The following is a 16,565-nucleotide window of genomic DNA, read 5'->3' as shown; positions in this document are numbered from 1 at the left end:
CCTCAATGTTTCAATAAGGAAAACGCTTAAATTTAGATATCTTATTACCGGAAAATGTTTATTCGATAGGTGCGTTTAAATTTTAAAACCAAAAGTGAGTATTACTATTAATCGTATTAATTTAATTTTATAGATATAACATCTCTTCGTTTCATAAAATAAATTTTTGGTATTAATATTTAAAATACCTATAAATCAATTGAACTACTTTTTATATTTGAATTAATTATTTATTTGAATTAATACAATATTTACATTATTTGACTATATTAATATGTATATAATTCAGTAGGTTTAAAAATATTTTATAATATTGGTAACATTGCTCAACTGTCGTTTATTTGTCAAGGATTTGCCAAAGACATTTGGGAAAGGGAGCGCCAAGGTTGATATACCACTTTTTCCTTTTTAATTCATTTTCTAAATTATTTTTCAGTTTCAGACTGCCGGAATGGCTCTAAACGCGCAGTATGAGGCAATAGGTAAAGGATTTGTACAGCAATATTATGCACTATTTGATGATCCAGCGCAAAGACCAAACTTGGTTAACATGTACAATGTAAGTGAATTTTGGTAATTGCTGGTTTCGAATTCTTCGTAATAACAATGTGTTTAAATAACCGTCTAATATTAATATATCTTTATTTTAGGTTGAATTATCATTTATGACTTTTGAAGGAACACAACTTCAAGGGGCGCCAAAAATTATGGAAAAGTTAAATGTCAGTACTTCCCTGTGTTATTATAGTATTTTCTAATTTATAGTTTTTTTAGAGCTTATCTTTTCAAAAAATTAATAGGATAATAACAGCTGTAGACTCGCAACCAATGTTTGATGGTGGTGTATTAATTAATGTGTTAGGGAGATTACAGGTAAATGCTAGTATTTTGTTATAAATCTATTACATATACATGTAAAAAATATTGTCTTAATCAGACTGATGAAGACCAACCTCATGCCTACGTGCAAACATTTGTTTTAAAGCCAATTGGGGGCAGTTTTTTTGTTCAACATGACATTTTCCGACTGGTGCTACATGACTCTTTGTAGCATACTGGCAGTACGTATTAGTGTTGCATTGCTTAGTGTTATATTGTCATTTCATAATTTTGCACCTCATTTAAGTAAATATGCAACAGTAACTTAACCCACACAAATATATATATATATATATATATGGCTTTTAATATATTTTGTGCATTTGGCTTTAATGAAAACATATATACTATATTATATTGGAATAAGTTATATTATTCTTTCTTTATTTTTAGGCAGATGAGGATCCTCCACATGCTTTTTCCCAAGTTTTCGTTCTTAAGCCCTTAGGAACTTCATTCTTTGTCCAACACGATATTTTCCGTTTAGGGATTCATGATACTGCTTAAGTTTCATACTGTAATTGCTTGAGAACTTGAAGTTTTTACAATTCTCACACAATTATTGTTACAATTCTTATATCCAATGAATAGTTTAAGGCTATTTTTGTTTATTTTTACTGTCGCTTTTCGTTTCACACTTATTGATAAATAATAAACCTATTTTCCAAAAACAAAAATGTTACTGTGTGCCTTCTACACCACAGATTGAATTGAACGTCATTTTAATTCGAACATTAACTAGTAAAATATTTGGAAACCAATTGTATGTGTATTGTTTTTTCTTTCAATATATGTATTAGTATTTTATTTTTCTAAAGGTAAGCGAATTTATCTGTATAAAAGCATCTAACAGATTGAACAAAATTAAGATAATGGTTAAGGGTTTGTTATAGATAACGCATTTAAATACAAATGTGAGTAGTAATAATTATAGATAAATTAAAAAACCTTAGACATTATTAACAGGTTTAATAAATAATATTTAACGACAACATAACAACACGTGGATCACTGTATTAGAGAAAAATAAATAAGTTGGGAAGAGTATTCATTGCTCTGAAAAATAAAAGAAAAATATTAAATAAATGAGTTAGTTTTACAGTAACGACATTTAAACAAAAAAAAAAACGTACAAATAAGTCCAAGATGGAAATCAAATCGGGTTTGATTCTGAACTGTTATTGCTTTACTATTACCTAAGGCTAAATATTTTGCTATGTAGTAATTCTCTTAGGTCTCCTGTTTGTCCAAGTTAAATTTCTTATTGATCTAATTCCTGAATTTTTTGAGAAGCTTTTTTGAGATCGATTAATTTCATTTTGGTTATCTGTTTCGAAGGAAGTTAAGATTGCTAATAGAACTGCCAAGACCTAAAATAAAATTAGATTTAAATTATTTTATGATTCTGTTAAAAACTTTGTTATATTTACTAGACAAATGATGATAACCATAGTGTAAAAGTGCATTGGTGAAGAAGGTATTTCTTCCATCTCTTTTAGCATCCTAATAGCAGGTTCGAAACCTGGATTGAGATCCAGGGTGTGTCGGAAATGTATCTGAGCTTCATAGTAATGCCCATAAGCTTTAAATATCTCTCCTAGTGTAAAATACTGTTGCCATGCTCCCTTTTCTGGTGGCGCTACTTCTAATGATCTACGTGTCAAATATATGGCATCATCCAAATATTGTAAATGAAACAGCACTTTGGCCAAATTGAGAAGAATCTCAGCATTATGGGGTGATACAGCCAATGCTACAAAGACCACAAATACATATTTTTCATATATGAATGTCTCAATACATTACCCTTTCGAAAACATTCAATGGCTTGTTTGGGATCACCTTTTACTCTCCAAAAGTTACCTAACTGATGGTAAGTAGATACTGACTTAGGCTTCTAAAATTATAAAACAAGAGATTATAAACTTTAAAAAACCTGTGAATTTATTGGTTACTTCTCTTTTAATTTGAATCAACTTGTTAGCTAAAATGTCTAAATCAAAAGGTTTTCCAGGTTTGAATTTATACTTTCTAATAAATTCTATCATGGCTTCAGGTTCCACTAATGATGGATGGGTATTCCTATTAAAATAGGTGAAACATACATAGTAAATACATTTTGTATTAATACACACCTATTCATTACTCCAACTAAATTGTCATAAAATGTAAAATTGGCAGGTTTCCCACATGATAAATTATCGTTATATTGGGATTGCTCAGGTTTTGATGTTTTATTAACACTAGTCGTATTATCTTTATTATTGCTGTAATATAATTGAAACATATAAATATATTTATTCAAGAAGTATTATATTGTACCTAGCAAAAGAAAGTCCACTTGGGCAATCACTGCAAAAGTTGTCTGCATTTTGTTTAACCCAAGTACTACCATAATGTTCGGTTGATGTGATAATGTTAAATAAAGGATCCTGATGAACTACGTATTGTGGTATCGGTCTAATTCCAGAAGCATCGTCATTGGTGGAATGTCCTTCGACAATTTTCGTGCGATCTGAATTTAATTTCCATAAAGTTGATGTACGCGAATTAATAGAGAAGAACTGGAGACAAAGGATATAACAGACAATCAAATAATTTAAACGACATCTTATATGACAAATAGAAAATTTCATAACAGTATTTCTATTGAGGTTTATAGTTATTTTCATCTAAATCAGAATGACTTTTCTTTCAGTATTCAAGTTATTTTTGTTCACTGCAAATTATAAACAAAAATACCATTTGTACAATGACATCTCTTCTTAAGTTTTGTTTGGCATAAAGCACAATAATTGTAAATTGTTTATCATATTTTTATGTTTTTCAAAATTATATTTAATGTGAGATTATGAACTGGTAAATTTAATTAATAAAAACGAATTATACCAAAATACCTCAAATAATTGAATAACTGAATTTCCCATACAAGCTTAAGATTTTGCGCAGTTTCCTGGACCCATTCAATGATTTTTAAATAATTTTGGAGTTTAAATGTTTTAGTGGAGTTTATTTTATAAATTATTTGTAGAATGCTTTTATGTTTGAAATAAAGGCAGTTGGAATTTAAACAATTATTTCATAATCATTGATGTACAAATATTTTATGATAAATACATAAATAACTGAATATGGCAAAATAAGGTTTTAAACAAACATGCTATTTTAAAACTACAAATCTACTGGATTATAAAGTAAATGTGATTTTATAATAATTATTGACTGAACTTTATAAAATTTCATTCTGGCTGTTGTATTAGCTTCGTATTGATTTTAAATAGGTTTAGTAATTATTACCATTATTTGACACCTAAAATTGCAAATTATTTCAGGCCATTAATAATGTATAAGGTTGTATGTTGGCTATATTCCATGTTTTGAATATCTAAGACCGGACAATATTGGTCCGTTTGAATAATTTCTAGAGCCCCAACATGTGATTACTATCGATATTTCCAAATATGGGACAAAATTTAAATGTATAATTAGCAAAATTGGTTGCATTCTGACAACGATTGAAAATTGTTTCTTGATAAAAACATATAAGTTCGATTTTTCTCTTTACTCTTCCTGGGTATTTATCTTCATATGTGGAAAAAATAAATCAAAGAAGAATCATAAAAAATTGATAATTTTAGTGGAAATTAAATTTAAGAAGGTTGAAAAGGAAAAATGATGTAGTGTAAAATGGTTAATATTGATTGGATCAATCTTTCTGCAAACTGTGCTTTAAGGACACAGGACATTTTAAAAGGGGTCCTGTATCTCCCAAATTGATGCATTAAACGGCCTTGTTAGGGTTTTTGGGAGCACCGAAAACTTTTTTATGGCCTGGGGAAATTAGTATGAACATGTTTTCTGGCCTTACCGAGTTTCAAATTCACAGACGAAAAAATACTTCAATGTATTTGTTTAACGAACCATTGTTGGTATTTATGTTATTAAAAGAAAAAATAAGGCAAACAGTCGTCGCGGGAAATATTTTATTTTTACATAACAATTAACAATTATTAATTCATTTTATTCGTTGTATTAATTATTATTAACCTTTCAAAGGATATTTTTTTAAATTAATTACATCTTACATTAGATATGCTTTCTACAATCTTAATTTACAAATTAATTTATTACTACTGCTCTGTTATACTTACACTACTACTGTATTAATACACAAGCAAGGCGAGTACCGGATTAATTTCCTAAATTAAAATAAAACTAAACTATTTAAGCTAAAATTAAGAATACACTTATGCACTGAACAAGTTCGTGTGGTTTCGCTTACAGTGGCTGTATTGCTTCCACGTTGCTGTGATTTAACAACCTTATTTGTATAAAATATGTTTATGTATGTATTATATGTTTTAAAACGAAATCTTGGCACACTTCATATTGTGCAGCTTAGTTGGTTACGTGCCAATGCTTATCGCATTGGTAATTAATCGTAGAACTTTGTTTTGGGTGCGCCGGATTACTAGTTGGTTTGATATTTTATTTCAACCCCGTATTTGCACCCCAAAGGTCCAAATTGGCTTTGTGATTGACTGATAAACCAATCACTTTGATTTTAGATCAAGTTGAGTGTATCTTCTGACTAACCAGTACAGTTGCTTAACTTTGAGTCTAATCTGTTCTGCTTTATGTCTAACATGCTGTTTCCAATTAAACCTACCATCGAGATGTATGCCGAAATGTTTAGTTAATTCCGCTTGGGGCATCCTTCAAGTGATATAATTAGTTTTTTTGTCATTTCGCCGCAACGCAATATTAATATGGACATATTTGGAGCTATTAAACTGTATGTTCTAGTCTCTAGTCCATTTGTAGATCTTGACGATCGCTACTTTTTCTACAGCATCTTTTGCCATGATAACTGTATCGTCGGCAAATGTTCCAAGTACTGTTTCTGTTGTTGTTTTAAATTTCCAAATTGCTTTCCATAGCGAGTAATCTTTGTCTGCTTCTGGGCTTAATTCACTTACATATTTTTCAAAGTTTATATTCTTTAATATTTTGATTTGTCTGATTACTAATTCAATTAAATATTGTTTTGTCTACAGCCTTTCTGGTTCTGTGCCATACTCCTTCTAGCTTTTCGTCTTTCTTTTATCAACTCCCTGATTTCAAGGGGGTATTTAGGGTATTTACCTCATATTCTGATTTCTCTCTTAATATCAGGGTAGCTTCTTTTACAGTAGAACGAATTTGTTCAATTATATTTCGGATTTGCTGCTCAAGATCGTCTATACTTATAAGCGCTTTATCAGTGGGCCAGTAAGTGGGTTCACACTATGTCCACTAGGTTTCCACTAGGTCCTTTTGCAGTTGTTATTGATCGTGAAACCCAGGTTGTCTGTTTAATATTAAAATCTCCTTTAACGATAAACCTTGGGCCTAATTTTAAAAATAAATCGCTATATTGTTGTGTTAATTTGTATCTTGGTGGACAGTACGTTACTCCTATGTTTATTTCAGAGCCGTGTTTTCAATGCGACAAAGAATACTTGTACCGAAACTATTATAATGTTGAAAGGTAATTTTCTGAATATCCAGTTTCGAATCAAATATATTTTTCCTTTCCTTCAATTGTTAGATGGTTTTAATATAGAGAGTAGGTCTTCTGTTTGTGCCAATGTTATTGTTTACCTTTAATTTTTATCTGTATATATTAGGTGCATGTATTCTGAAAATTCTTCATCTTAAAAAGGTATTTATTATATAAAATATTGTATGCAATTTTCTTCTATCTTTCTTTGGATTCTTGGGTCGGCATTGTCACATTTCAGCATTTCAAGACTCTGCGCCAGCCAAATCGTATTGCACCTATCTAACAAGTAGTAATCTGAAGAGGCTATGTATGGTTAGTAGGCTGGATAAAGAACTTCCCATTCGAGCTGTAAAAGTATATTTTTGCACTTTTTGGTAACAATGCGTCGTCCAATTTGTTCAATTGATGCCGTCAGAACAGTATCAGTATTATTCGGTTTTAGCAGCTTGTAATATACATATACATCAACAACTTGCAGATCCCACCATATGCACTGCTAACTCATGCTTTTTCTGCGCTGGGAATTATTATATCCATTTTTCTTCATCAACCATAGAAAATACTTCTTCTTTTGCCTGGAAACCAATTATCGAATGTTAATAAAATCGAAGATTGATTTGCGTCTGGTAAACATTGAATTACTGTTGGAACCAAAGTTAAAACCTGGTTTTTCAACAAGTTTCTCTACTTGATGCCATCAATGAAATACACAAACCTTTTTCAGAATGCAATGGCTTAGAAGGAATGGAGATTTAAATTTATAGGCAATTTTGGGTAAACGTTTCGCAACGTCAAATGTCACTACTTTGAACTTACTACCTGTTTGTATCGCTATGCTGAGAGCCGAAAAAGAATTTGATTGGTTCGTTTCATTTCTATAGTGTTTGTTTTTATTTTCGGCGCCATTTACACAAATAAAGAACGGTGTGATTTTCTACGTTTTCGTGATTAAATTATAGTTCAAATTAGTTCGTTATAATGTATGTTTATTCTAAGAGGTGTGTACAGAAAGCAAAATAATGAGACATCGTTTTCTTTTCAGTTTCCGACTGTTATTTAAAGAATATATAGGTCAAGTAGAAACCTCAAATTGTCTAGATTGAGCTTGTGTGGTGTGTGAATCAGCCTTTTTTTACCATATACATAGGGCTCTTGCTTATACATAAAATTATATTGCATTTTTAGAAATGTAGCCTATTTTTCATATTGTTACCAACAGATCGGCGATAATTGTAATAACATTGGCCAGAGTATAAACTCAAAATGTATTCAAATGGAACAATATAAAAAATATGAAGATAAATTCTACTATTCAAATCAATATATTGCGGTATAAGGCGACTTAATCAAGTTAGATTTTTGTTTTCGGTCTATTAGAAGTCGTGGAGTCAAAAATATACATTCCAAAGTATATAAACATACATATTCTGTCATGTGTTATAATTATTATGTTAAGAGTATGATTGAGTATATGAGATATTTTTGGATTAAAGAAGTTATCAAAATTATAACAGAGAAGGATGAGGAATTTGTTCTCAATATAATGAAACAAAAATATAGAACTCTAGTGCATCCTATTTATTTATGTATATAAAAATATATGTAAATATGAATACGATATGGTATAATATGGTTCCAAATGTGATGGCATGGTGTCACGTGATGCATCCGCGTGATAAAATCTGTTGAAGAGCAGGTGTCTATAATATATTTTTAAATTAACCCATCAATTCACTAGAATGGGGATCCCAACACCATCTGGATATGGGACGTTGCCAAACGTTTGACCAAAGATACCTATTGAGTTTTCTCTATTACCCTATGATTATTTATAGCTGACGTTTGACACTAAAAATATATGCCACTGTCAAATGCAGTGGTAGCACCAATTCTGCAAAAATACATTCTTCATAAAGAAATAGTTTATTTTATATAAAATAAAAGTTGTCGTTTATAACTGTAGTCGGATTGGGAATTTGAACGCTCTGTGAGTTTTATTACCGCAAACCGTACAGATTCTAAATCTGACAACAATTCTTTATTTAGTTATTTACATTTATTATGAAATAACTCTATATAAATTATTTTATGAATATATACATTATAGATATAGAATAATTCTTATTTGCAAAGAAAAAGAAAATGGTTCACTTACACCTTGATATTTATTTTATTCATTTTACAAAAAATGCTCTATCTATAGAAATACGTACACCACAGCGCTTCATCAAATCTTTGAAGTAGGGGTCTCAGCCGGCGAGAAAAATATCGATATTTCGCTATATCGATATTTTAAACAATATCGATATATCGGAAGAAAAAATATCGATTTTTTTTTGCAATAATAAGTATATATTATTATTATTATTGCAAATTATTGTATTGTAATAAGTATATATAATATTTAAAAAGTACTTAAATTAAGTACGAAAATACGCTAAATTTTATAATGTTTAGTTGTAATAAATATCTTTATTTTTTTTTTATGGGAAAATATCAGCTAAAAAATATATCGATAAATTGGTCAAAAAAATATCGACCAATATTTTTTGAAAAAAACTCGATATATCGATATTTGAAGAAGTTATTTGGAGGGGATCAATTGGTTGACAAAATTTTAATTTTTGGTCGAGTTTTTCTTGTTTTTTTTTTGGTTGGTTGCCTGATATTTAATAATAGTTCTTTGAAAAAGCATTTAATTAGCGATAGCAGTATTATGCTGTTTCTGATAAAGATTGGTTGCTATCTCCCTGTTTCTCATACGATGATCTTCCAGTATAATTTTCAATTTTAAACTTTTTCGATCTTTTGTTGACTCATAGAGGTATCAGAAATGAAGTAAATTATCAACCATAATACAGATCTTTTTAAAGTTAGCCTTAGTCAGCCCTATTATTATTTTTTTCGACATTGGGACTATTACTTGAACAGTCTTACGCATTTAATAATCTACTCTTAAATAATATATTCAACTAATTACATAATTCAATATCAAGCAACAAAGTTTTTTTCACAATGTTGTTATAAATAAACTACATTATTTAAAGTACAGAGTTTACGATCAAAAATGACAAATAAACAACTGGCCAACCTGAAAAAAAGTATTTGACAATACTTCACGTGCGATTCTTTTAGGTAAGAAACAAGGTCAATTTTTAATCCCCAGATGTTTAATTTTTTTTTATGATGTTTAATTTTTGATGGATTTGAGAACTGATTAGGTGGTTAATCTCTACTTAACTAAATTTAACATAATGAAGTTCATAGAATAAATTAAACAACAAAGTTCTGTTTATAATGTTATTTATAAATAAATTACAAATTAGTTTGGTAATATTTTAAGAGCGATTCGTTTATAAAAGAAATTAGGGTTAATTTCTAATCGCCAGATAATTTTTGTTGGATCTGATAACTGTTTAGGTGGTTAATTTATAAATAAAACAAGGGCAATATCTAAAGACTCATTTATTAGGAAGCTCTATAACAAATAAAAGTACATGTCAAACAGTAGATTTTAACCTAACATAATTACGATTATAAATATTAGCAAAACGGCACAATAGAATATTTAACTTTGTTACATGAAAGTGTACGTTTTACTTAATTTCCAGGTTAACTTTTATCCGTTTGAAGAAAAATTAATAGTGCGTTTAGGGGTTTAGAATGTGACAAATGACTCAATTTATATACTTTAAAGGCTACCCTATTTTTCAACCTAGACGTAATTACAAACTATTAATTTTCGTGGAAATTGAGTGCTACGGTGATATATCGTCTTTCGCATTCCTTCCCGACTTTCGAGACGACTAAGAGTTTTCGGGTGCGTTTTTATTTTTCATGCACAAAGTTTAATGAGTCAAACGCTTGTGTCCTTAAAATATCCAATTTAGGCTAAACACCAAGAAACTGCGTATAAAGAAGAATGTGTGTGTTATATTTGGTTTGATGCTGACTAATTTAACTGTCACTCCATTACGTATGGAGTCGAGGATAAGTGTGAAAGGCTTTCGCGCGTATGTCAAAGTTTACTAAGATACAGAAAAAATATTGCTAGCCTTTTGTAAGTAGTATCGAAAGCCCAGTACTGGAAAGGTCCTGCAAGCTTTGTTATATCTATAAAATGTTTACTGCACGTATGTAGTATTAAATATTAAAATTTAATCAGTATATAATGACAGGGTCCTTCCTAAAATGTTCCGTAATTCTAATAAAAGGGGAAATATCATACTGCAAGGTTTGCGAGAATTTAGGAAACGACCTGTGTTGTTTCTCTTAAATATTTAAGGGAAGGTGGCTTGTATAATTTAGTCGAACTAAAATACAATCTAACTAACAACTACACGGAGTTCTTATAAACTTTTTAATAAAACAACAACTGCTTATATAATTTATACAGGGTGTCTTACGCGAGATAATAAATAATTTATTATTGCTCGTCCTATATATATACTCTCGTTCCTTCTCTGTTGAGTGCTTTCGATGTATCCATGTATATGATATGTTTTGCATGATATTAACCAGTTATTGACTACACCATCGATGACGAACCATTGGCACGCATGAACCTTGAAGTTATAGATCAGTTTACGAGTATGTTATCTCACTTTATTTTAACGAAAGTACTGATGTAAGTAAATCTGATTTTTAGTTTTTGTTCGATATTAGTAGTTAACGGCATCGTTTCTAATAATGTAAACAATTACTAAGGACATTATTTGATAAATTGAATGTTTCCAACTTAGTTAAACATGAGTGCAGATATTTGTAGGGAAAAAGAAATAGTACAAATACCAATACCAAAATTATGGAAACCTAGAATTGAATCCCAGTCACATTTAGTTGTTAGAAGCTTTCGTTTTTCCTATGTTTACAATATTTCTTTTTAGCTATCCTTGTTAGTCATTTTCGGAAATGAATAATATTAAACACTCGCTTATAAACTGTTTGTCAACCTAACAGTTTTGGAAAGTTGCATATCTTTAAACGCTGTTATTGTTACTATTGCTATTTAAGATGTATAGCTCGCCCAATAAAACAGCCTATACACGTCATAGATTATATTGAATCTATTGCCAACTGCAGTTTGTAAAATCGTAAAATTAGTTTTTTAAATTCAGAACGGATTTATCCTTCTCCTTATTTAATGAGAGATACAATACTATCTGATGTCGTCGGAGCGGTCTAAAAATCTCGATTTGTATTGGTACCGGTGGGCCATGTTGTCAAATGACTGCAAATGTCTTCAAACTATAAATATAGTTTATTGTATTTAACATTTTATTAGACGATCTATATATCTACGAAGCTATAGATCTCTGGTCGGAAACGGAGATTTTTAGGTTGACGATATTACTTACTTAATATAATTTTTTAACAGTGATTTACTAATTTTGATGTAATGATATTTATTATCTCTAGTAAGTCATCTTGCATATTTATTTATAAAATTATTCGATGAACATATAATTAATTCTTTGTAAAATTGATGAGATATTTTAAATTGTAACTATATTATCTAAGGAACAAAATACATAACAATTGACTCTAAAGATGATACACTGATTTTAAATGCTGGATCGAATATGTTGTACGATGTGTAAGTAAGAATATTTGTACCTATTTCTATTTTGCGTGTTAAATTAATTTAGAATTTCATTATTGTGATAAATATCCTATGGTGATCTTAAATTACATCCGGTTTAGTAGGGGAGGGGAGGTGGGAAAATGTTGTGGTGGGGGGTGGGAGGACGAACGACTTAGATATAATCCAGGTTAGTCGGACGTGGAACCCGCGGCGGTCTTTTCGATGGTCGCCGTGGATTGGGGATCCGAAGAGTTCGTTCAATTCGCGCGCTCGGCAGCCAAAGCGAGTTCGATGAAATCGCATTGAGGCCGTCTCCTGTAGGTGTGAGACGGTGATGGTCTCAGTGGAATAGCCGCTGTGCCAGGTGAAGAACCAGGATCAGTGACACGGTGACGAAGGGAGAGTGCCACAGGCGGTCGCTGGCGTTGCATCCGTCCTCCTGACAGCAGAATGTTCTCGAGTTCCAGTCCCAGTTATCTGCAATTCATTAAATAAATGTCAGTGGGATATCTTGAATATAATGTTTAAGTGAGAAAATGTTACGTTTAAATTTTATTAACTTTAAAATAAAGTATCGTCTCTAGAAACAATGTATATTTTAATACGAATATTTTAATATGACATATACGGTACACAAATAAGTTCCGAAGGTTTTTTGTAACTTTGAGGCTTTATTGAGAAAAATTGTAACGTGTTTTAGCATCTTATCTTATCTTTCAGAGTCAATTCATCAATTTCATCTTTCAGTTTCTTCGTCAAGTTCAGGGCGTGAACCCGCTTATTGGTCCACCGACAGAAATAAAGTGGATTTTTATTACCTACTGGATTTTTGCATAACCAAATCCTGAAAAGAAAACAAAAAAGTTTAATCTTACTAACAAGACTTATAATGCATATACTAATAATGAAATTTAATTGAATAAATTCGACCAAGCGCAAAAGAAACTACCCTAATATCAAGAGAGAAATTAGAATATGAGGTAAATTATCTCCGTAAATTACCCCCTCGAAATAAAGGAATTGATAAGAAAGACGAAAATCTAGAGCAGTGTGGAGAATTAGAAATAATTCAGATAAACAATACTTAATAGAATTAGTAATCAGACAAATTAACTGATTAAAGAATATAAACAGTAATGCTTCGAAAGGTGAAGTAAGCCCGGAAGTAGACAAATATTACTTGTTTTGGAAAGCAACTGCCTATTAACAATGATACAAATGAATAGGTTCCACGCAACGAAAAAACGCAGCATTTATCTAAATAATTTCAATCTAATGATATAGAATCTACGATGGACATAAATAAACATTTGCCGACGACATAGTTATCATGGTAAAAGATGTGTCTCTGCCTAAGGCTATAGAAAAAGTAAAAGTGGCAGTCGACAAAATCTACAAACAGAAATTGGAAAATGCAGCTTAATAGCACCATATCTGTAGAAGTTAATTTTGCCCGATTGCTGAAACAGATTAAATTGAAAACATAATATTAGACAAAAATCAGAGTATATCTAAAGATCTAGTAGACTCTAAATCAAGTAACTCCACTGGTTTGTAGGAAGATACTTTCAACTTGACCTAAAAATCAAAGATATTGGTTGGTATCAGCCTAAGCGAAGTTGATTTATATTTCTGTGCACTTTAGATAAGGACTTATGATGACAACTCAAACTCATGAGAATAATATTACAATAAATTCTACTTTAATTTAAAATGTATGTATAGTCTATCCAAAGAAGTTTTGTACATACGTCATCAAAATGTTTAATGTATTTCCTGCCACAATTTGTAAATTCGTTTTAGAATCAGACAATATTTTTCTTCTCATTTTATTCTAGTAAAAAAAGACACAATGTTGTCTGATAAGTTCGAATGTGTAACCGAACTAGCCTGCCAAAGTCGTGCGGTTGCCAAATGTATACAAAATTCCTCAAAACATAAATGTTTTAATGCTTTGATTGTTTTGATAAATTTCAAATCGCTGATTATTATTACTCTGATTGAAATTTCCGAAGCCAGATAGAACATATTGTGTCCCTAATCAGTTACTTTGAAGAAGAACGAGATAATGGAGACCCCCTCTTGTCAGTAAAATTTGTTAGAGAGGTAAATTTTTGACCAAGATGATAATAAAAATAATGTTATGACAACAAAAGTTGATGAAAAAAGCTAATTGTTAATAATAATGTGTTAATAATTCATTGCCGATATATTGTATTTCATAGTGGAAACAGAATGGTTAATAACACCTTCGGTTTAGATGAGCTCGATCAAACACATTGTTAGACACAACATTGTCCAATGTACTTATTATTTCAATTTATGTATTTAGATGAGATATGGATATTTCAGAATGTGCCCAAGATGATAATAAAAATAGTGTTATGACAACTAAAGTTGATGCAAAAAACTAATTGTTGTAATAACAGTTGATTAAACACACAACAGTTATTTATTAATATTTCATTGCCGATATATTGTATTTCATGCTGGAAACGGCAATAGTTTGACGTTAGTTAATAACACCGGTTTAGATGAACTCGACCAGAGACATTGTTAGACACAACATTGTCGAATGTTTGATAGATTGGAAATTAACAGCTGAATAACTACACTTGAATGAAACTTTCTGAATATGATATGATTCAGTGCTGCCAATTTCTATGACAGGGTGATGAGAGTGGAAACAGCTAAAGGTGAGCTAATTAATAATTATTAATTAATTAATATATGATAATTGTAAGAAATGTTATTGTAGACTGTAAAAGATTTATGATGAGAGAAAGAATAGTAAGCGTTTTGTAGATCTGGTAAATGCATTAAGGTGAATGCACTGATTAAATTTAGTTTAATCAAAAAATATGTAACAGGTATTAACAGAACAAACTAGGGAGAAATACAGTGATATCCAAAGTGCTTTTACAGGGAGACACTGTACTGAAGGACACAAGAACAAAGCGTAAAAGGTAAATATGCTCTCTAATGAAAGTAAAATAATTACTTGGTTATACAGTTGTTAATTAGATGGATAGAACTTCAGGGGATATTACTACATAAAAGACGCGCCTAGAACTCCAACTCATTGGTTGTATGGAACAGTTCAATGTAAATATAATCAAACACAACCCAAACCTATTATAACTGTGTACTTAATTGTAGTATTACGTCCTTCGATAATATATGCATTAGATTTACTATAATGTTAAAATAAATTATATTTGATAATGATGATGATGATTGTTTAATTATTTTATTTAGATTAGAATTTTGTTGTATGTCAAATCCAAATTGAATTAAAACACAGAGTTGATATAGCATTGCGACGGTTTGACGTCACACATTTAGATGACGCATGTATAAAACTTCTTTGGATAGATAGCGTCCGTTGCAATTCCTCACGGTGTCGTTAGATTCAAGTGGTTCAATGATTAGGTTATGTTGACTTCAAAGACATCGGTCTGTTACTGCATATTAGCAAAGATCTGCCATTTTATAAAATCCCATAGAAACAGAGTCAAATCGCATGATATTGGTGGATAATGTACATTATTTTGTGAAAATTAATTATACCTTCAAATCGTTCATTCAGAATATCTATTGTAACGCCTGTTGTTTAGATTAAAATGACATCCCGCTTTTAATTTTTTTTTTAAATTATGACTTTTAGTGGTTTAACAATCCGCCCGCTAGGTAATACGCATTTCCTATGATTATATTATATGTCATGTATATACATGACATGTAGCAAATCACTTTATTAAGTGATCTCCTGTGTGAAATAAGTCTTATTCTAGTCGATATATGTCCTTTAATAAGATTGGATCGTGTTAAATATTCTAGTCTACACACTTTACTAGCACGTCGCACATTTGGCTGATTAGCGGACACACTGGGATGCACAAACACTCTCTTATGGTACTTAACACAAACATTTTAAATTACATTCGTTACATTACGTTCGTATTTCATTTAAATTACATCGGTTTTATATACTGATTCGTATAGCAATATTTTGTCATCTAGTGATAAACTGAATTTGTGCTCGATAAGCCAATACATTTGATATAATTTGCAAGTCCAAGTTGTTTTCGTTTAGCAAGTATGTGCTTCTTCTAGGTAAGGCGTCGGTCTAGATGCATACTAAGATATTTAGTATCCTGAGTTTGGGAAAGTTGACAATAGCTGATATTAACTGGCGAACATGTTTTACGCATAGTAAATGTTAGACAATGTTGGATAGATATTGTTTCATTTGATTTAATACGCCATGTCTTCAGCTCTAGTTGTATTTTATCAAGATGTGTTTGGGGGAACATTTTTTACATAAAAAAACTAATTATTTTTCTTTGGCTAAGTGTTTATACTATTTAGACAAAAACATTTGAATTAATTGGCCAATAGGTATATATGAATTTGGATTTAGTGACTGCGCCTAATTCTTAACGTGGGTTCCGGAACGACGGTACATGACATTAAGCCTACGAGCTGACAAGTGGTCAACTTAGAGACCATCTTATAATACCTTTACTTGCCTATACATTTGCCCTTAAATTATTT

General features: G+C 30.6%; 3 protein-coding genes across 6 annotated transcripts in view; 1 reads left to right on the top strand and 2 right to left on the bottom strand.

Moving 5' to 3' along the window:
• On the top strand, window positions 1-1,640 carry LOC143190766 (putative nuclear transport factor 2). Of its 3 annotated transcripts, none has more exons than XM_076395322.1 (7): window positions 1-94; window positions 290-385; window positions 437-559; window positions 651-722; window positions 775-873; window positions 938-1,061; window positions 1,273-1,556. In XM_076395322.1, the coding sequence occupies exons 3-6, from the start codon at window positions 452-454 to the stop codon at window positions 1,049-1,051; spliced, it is 393 nt and encodes a 130-aa protein (XP_076251437.1). In that variant the 5' UTR covers window positions 1-94; window positions 290-385; window positions 437-451; the 3' UTR covers window positions 1,052-1,061; window positions 1,273-1,556. The 3 variants fall into 3 exon arrangements, with proteins under 3 accessions (XP_076251437.1, XP_076251439.1, XP_076251438.1); XM_076395323.1 differs by having other exon boundaries at window positions 12-94; window positions 293-385; XM_076395324.1 differs by lacking the exon at window positions 938-1,061 and having other exon boundaries at window positions 1,273-1,640.
• A 193-nt stretch (window positions 1,641-1,833) lies between these two features.
• Window positions 1,834-3,633, bottom strand: LOC143190750 (tetratricopeptide repeat protein 17). 2 transcript variants are annotated; one of them, XR_013004335.1, is made up of 7 exons: window positions 3,202-3,633; window positions 3,015-3,146; window positions 2,835-2,961; window positions 2,686-2,776; window positions 2,310-2,632; window positions 2,013-2,249; window positions 1,834-1,935 (listed from the first exon to the last, which is right to left on the bottom strand). XR_013004335.1 is itself a non-coding variant. In XM_076395302.1 (7 exons), exons 1-6 carry the CDS (start codon window positions 3,549-3,551, stop codon window positions 2,094-2,096), a joined length of 1,179 nt encoding a protein of 392 aa, XP_076251417.1. In that variant the 5' UTR covers window positions 3,552-3,633; the 3' UTR covers window positions 1,834-1,935; window positions 2,076-2,093. The 2 variants fall into 2 exon arrangements, 1 of the variants encoding a protein (XP_076251417.1); XM_076395302.1 differs by having other exon boundaries at window positions 2,076-2,249.
• A 6,241-nt stretch (window positions 3,634-9,874) lies between these two features.
• The window catches only part of LOC143190767 (U-scoloptoxin(05)-Sm1a), a 194,524-nt gene continuing 187,833 nt past the window's right edge, over window positions 9,875-16,565 (bottom strand). Inside the window, exon 3 of the mRNA XM_076395325.1 lies at window positions 9,875-12,485. Within this exon, the coding sequence (XP_076251440.1) occupies window positions 12,349-12,485 (137 nt within the window). The 3' untranslated portion in view covers window positions 9,875-12,348. The remainder of the gene's footprint in view (window positions 12,486-16,565) is intronic.

Source organism: Rhynchophorus ferrugineus, unplaced genomic scaffold (assembly GCF_030347505.1).
Source record: "Rhynchophorus ferrugineus isolate W39M unplaced genomic scaffold, kcgeb_rfMv2 rfM2, whole genome shotgun sequence".
Taxonomy (NCBI): Eukaryota; Metazoa; Arthropoda; class Insecta; order Coleoptera; family Curculionidae; genus Rhynchophorus; species Rhynchophorus ferrugineus.
Note: the sequence above shows the minus strand (reverse complement) of the source record. Positions and strands in the feature narration are given on the sequence as shown.

What these genes read in the sequence shown, in the direction of transcription:
- LOC143190750 (XM_076395302.1), bottom strand. Translation starts at nt 3,551, where the DNA reads ATGAAAATAACTATAAACCTCAATAGAAATACTGTTATGAAATTTTCT. An exon ending in TGATTCAAATTAAAAGAGAA is followed by an intron (nt 2,777 to 2,834) that starts GTAACCAATAAA and finishes TTATAATTTTAG; the next exon opens with AAGCCTAAGTCAGTATCTAC. An exon ending in TGGTTATCATCATTTGTCTA is followed by an intron (nt 2,250 to 2,309) that starts GTAAATATAACA and finishes ATTTTATTTTAG; the next exon opens with GTCTTGGCAGTTCTATTAGC.
- LOC143190766 (XM_076395324.1), top strand. Translation starts at nt 452, where the DNA reads ATGGCTCTAAACGCGCAGTATGAGGCAATAGGTAAAGGATTTGTACAG. An exon ending in ACTTGGTTAACATGTACAAT is followed by an intron (nt 560 to 650) that starts GTAAGTGAATTT and finishes TCTTTATTTTAG; the next exon opens with GTTGAATTATCATTTATGAC. An exon ending in ATGTGTTAGGGAGATTACAG is followed by an intron (nt 874 to 1,272) that starts GTAAATGCTAGT and finishes CTTTATTTTTAG; the next exon opens with GCAGATGAGGATCCTCCACA.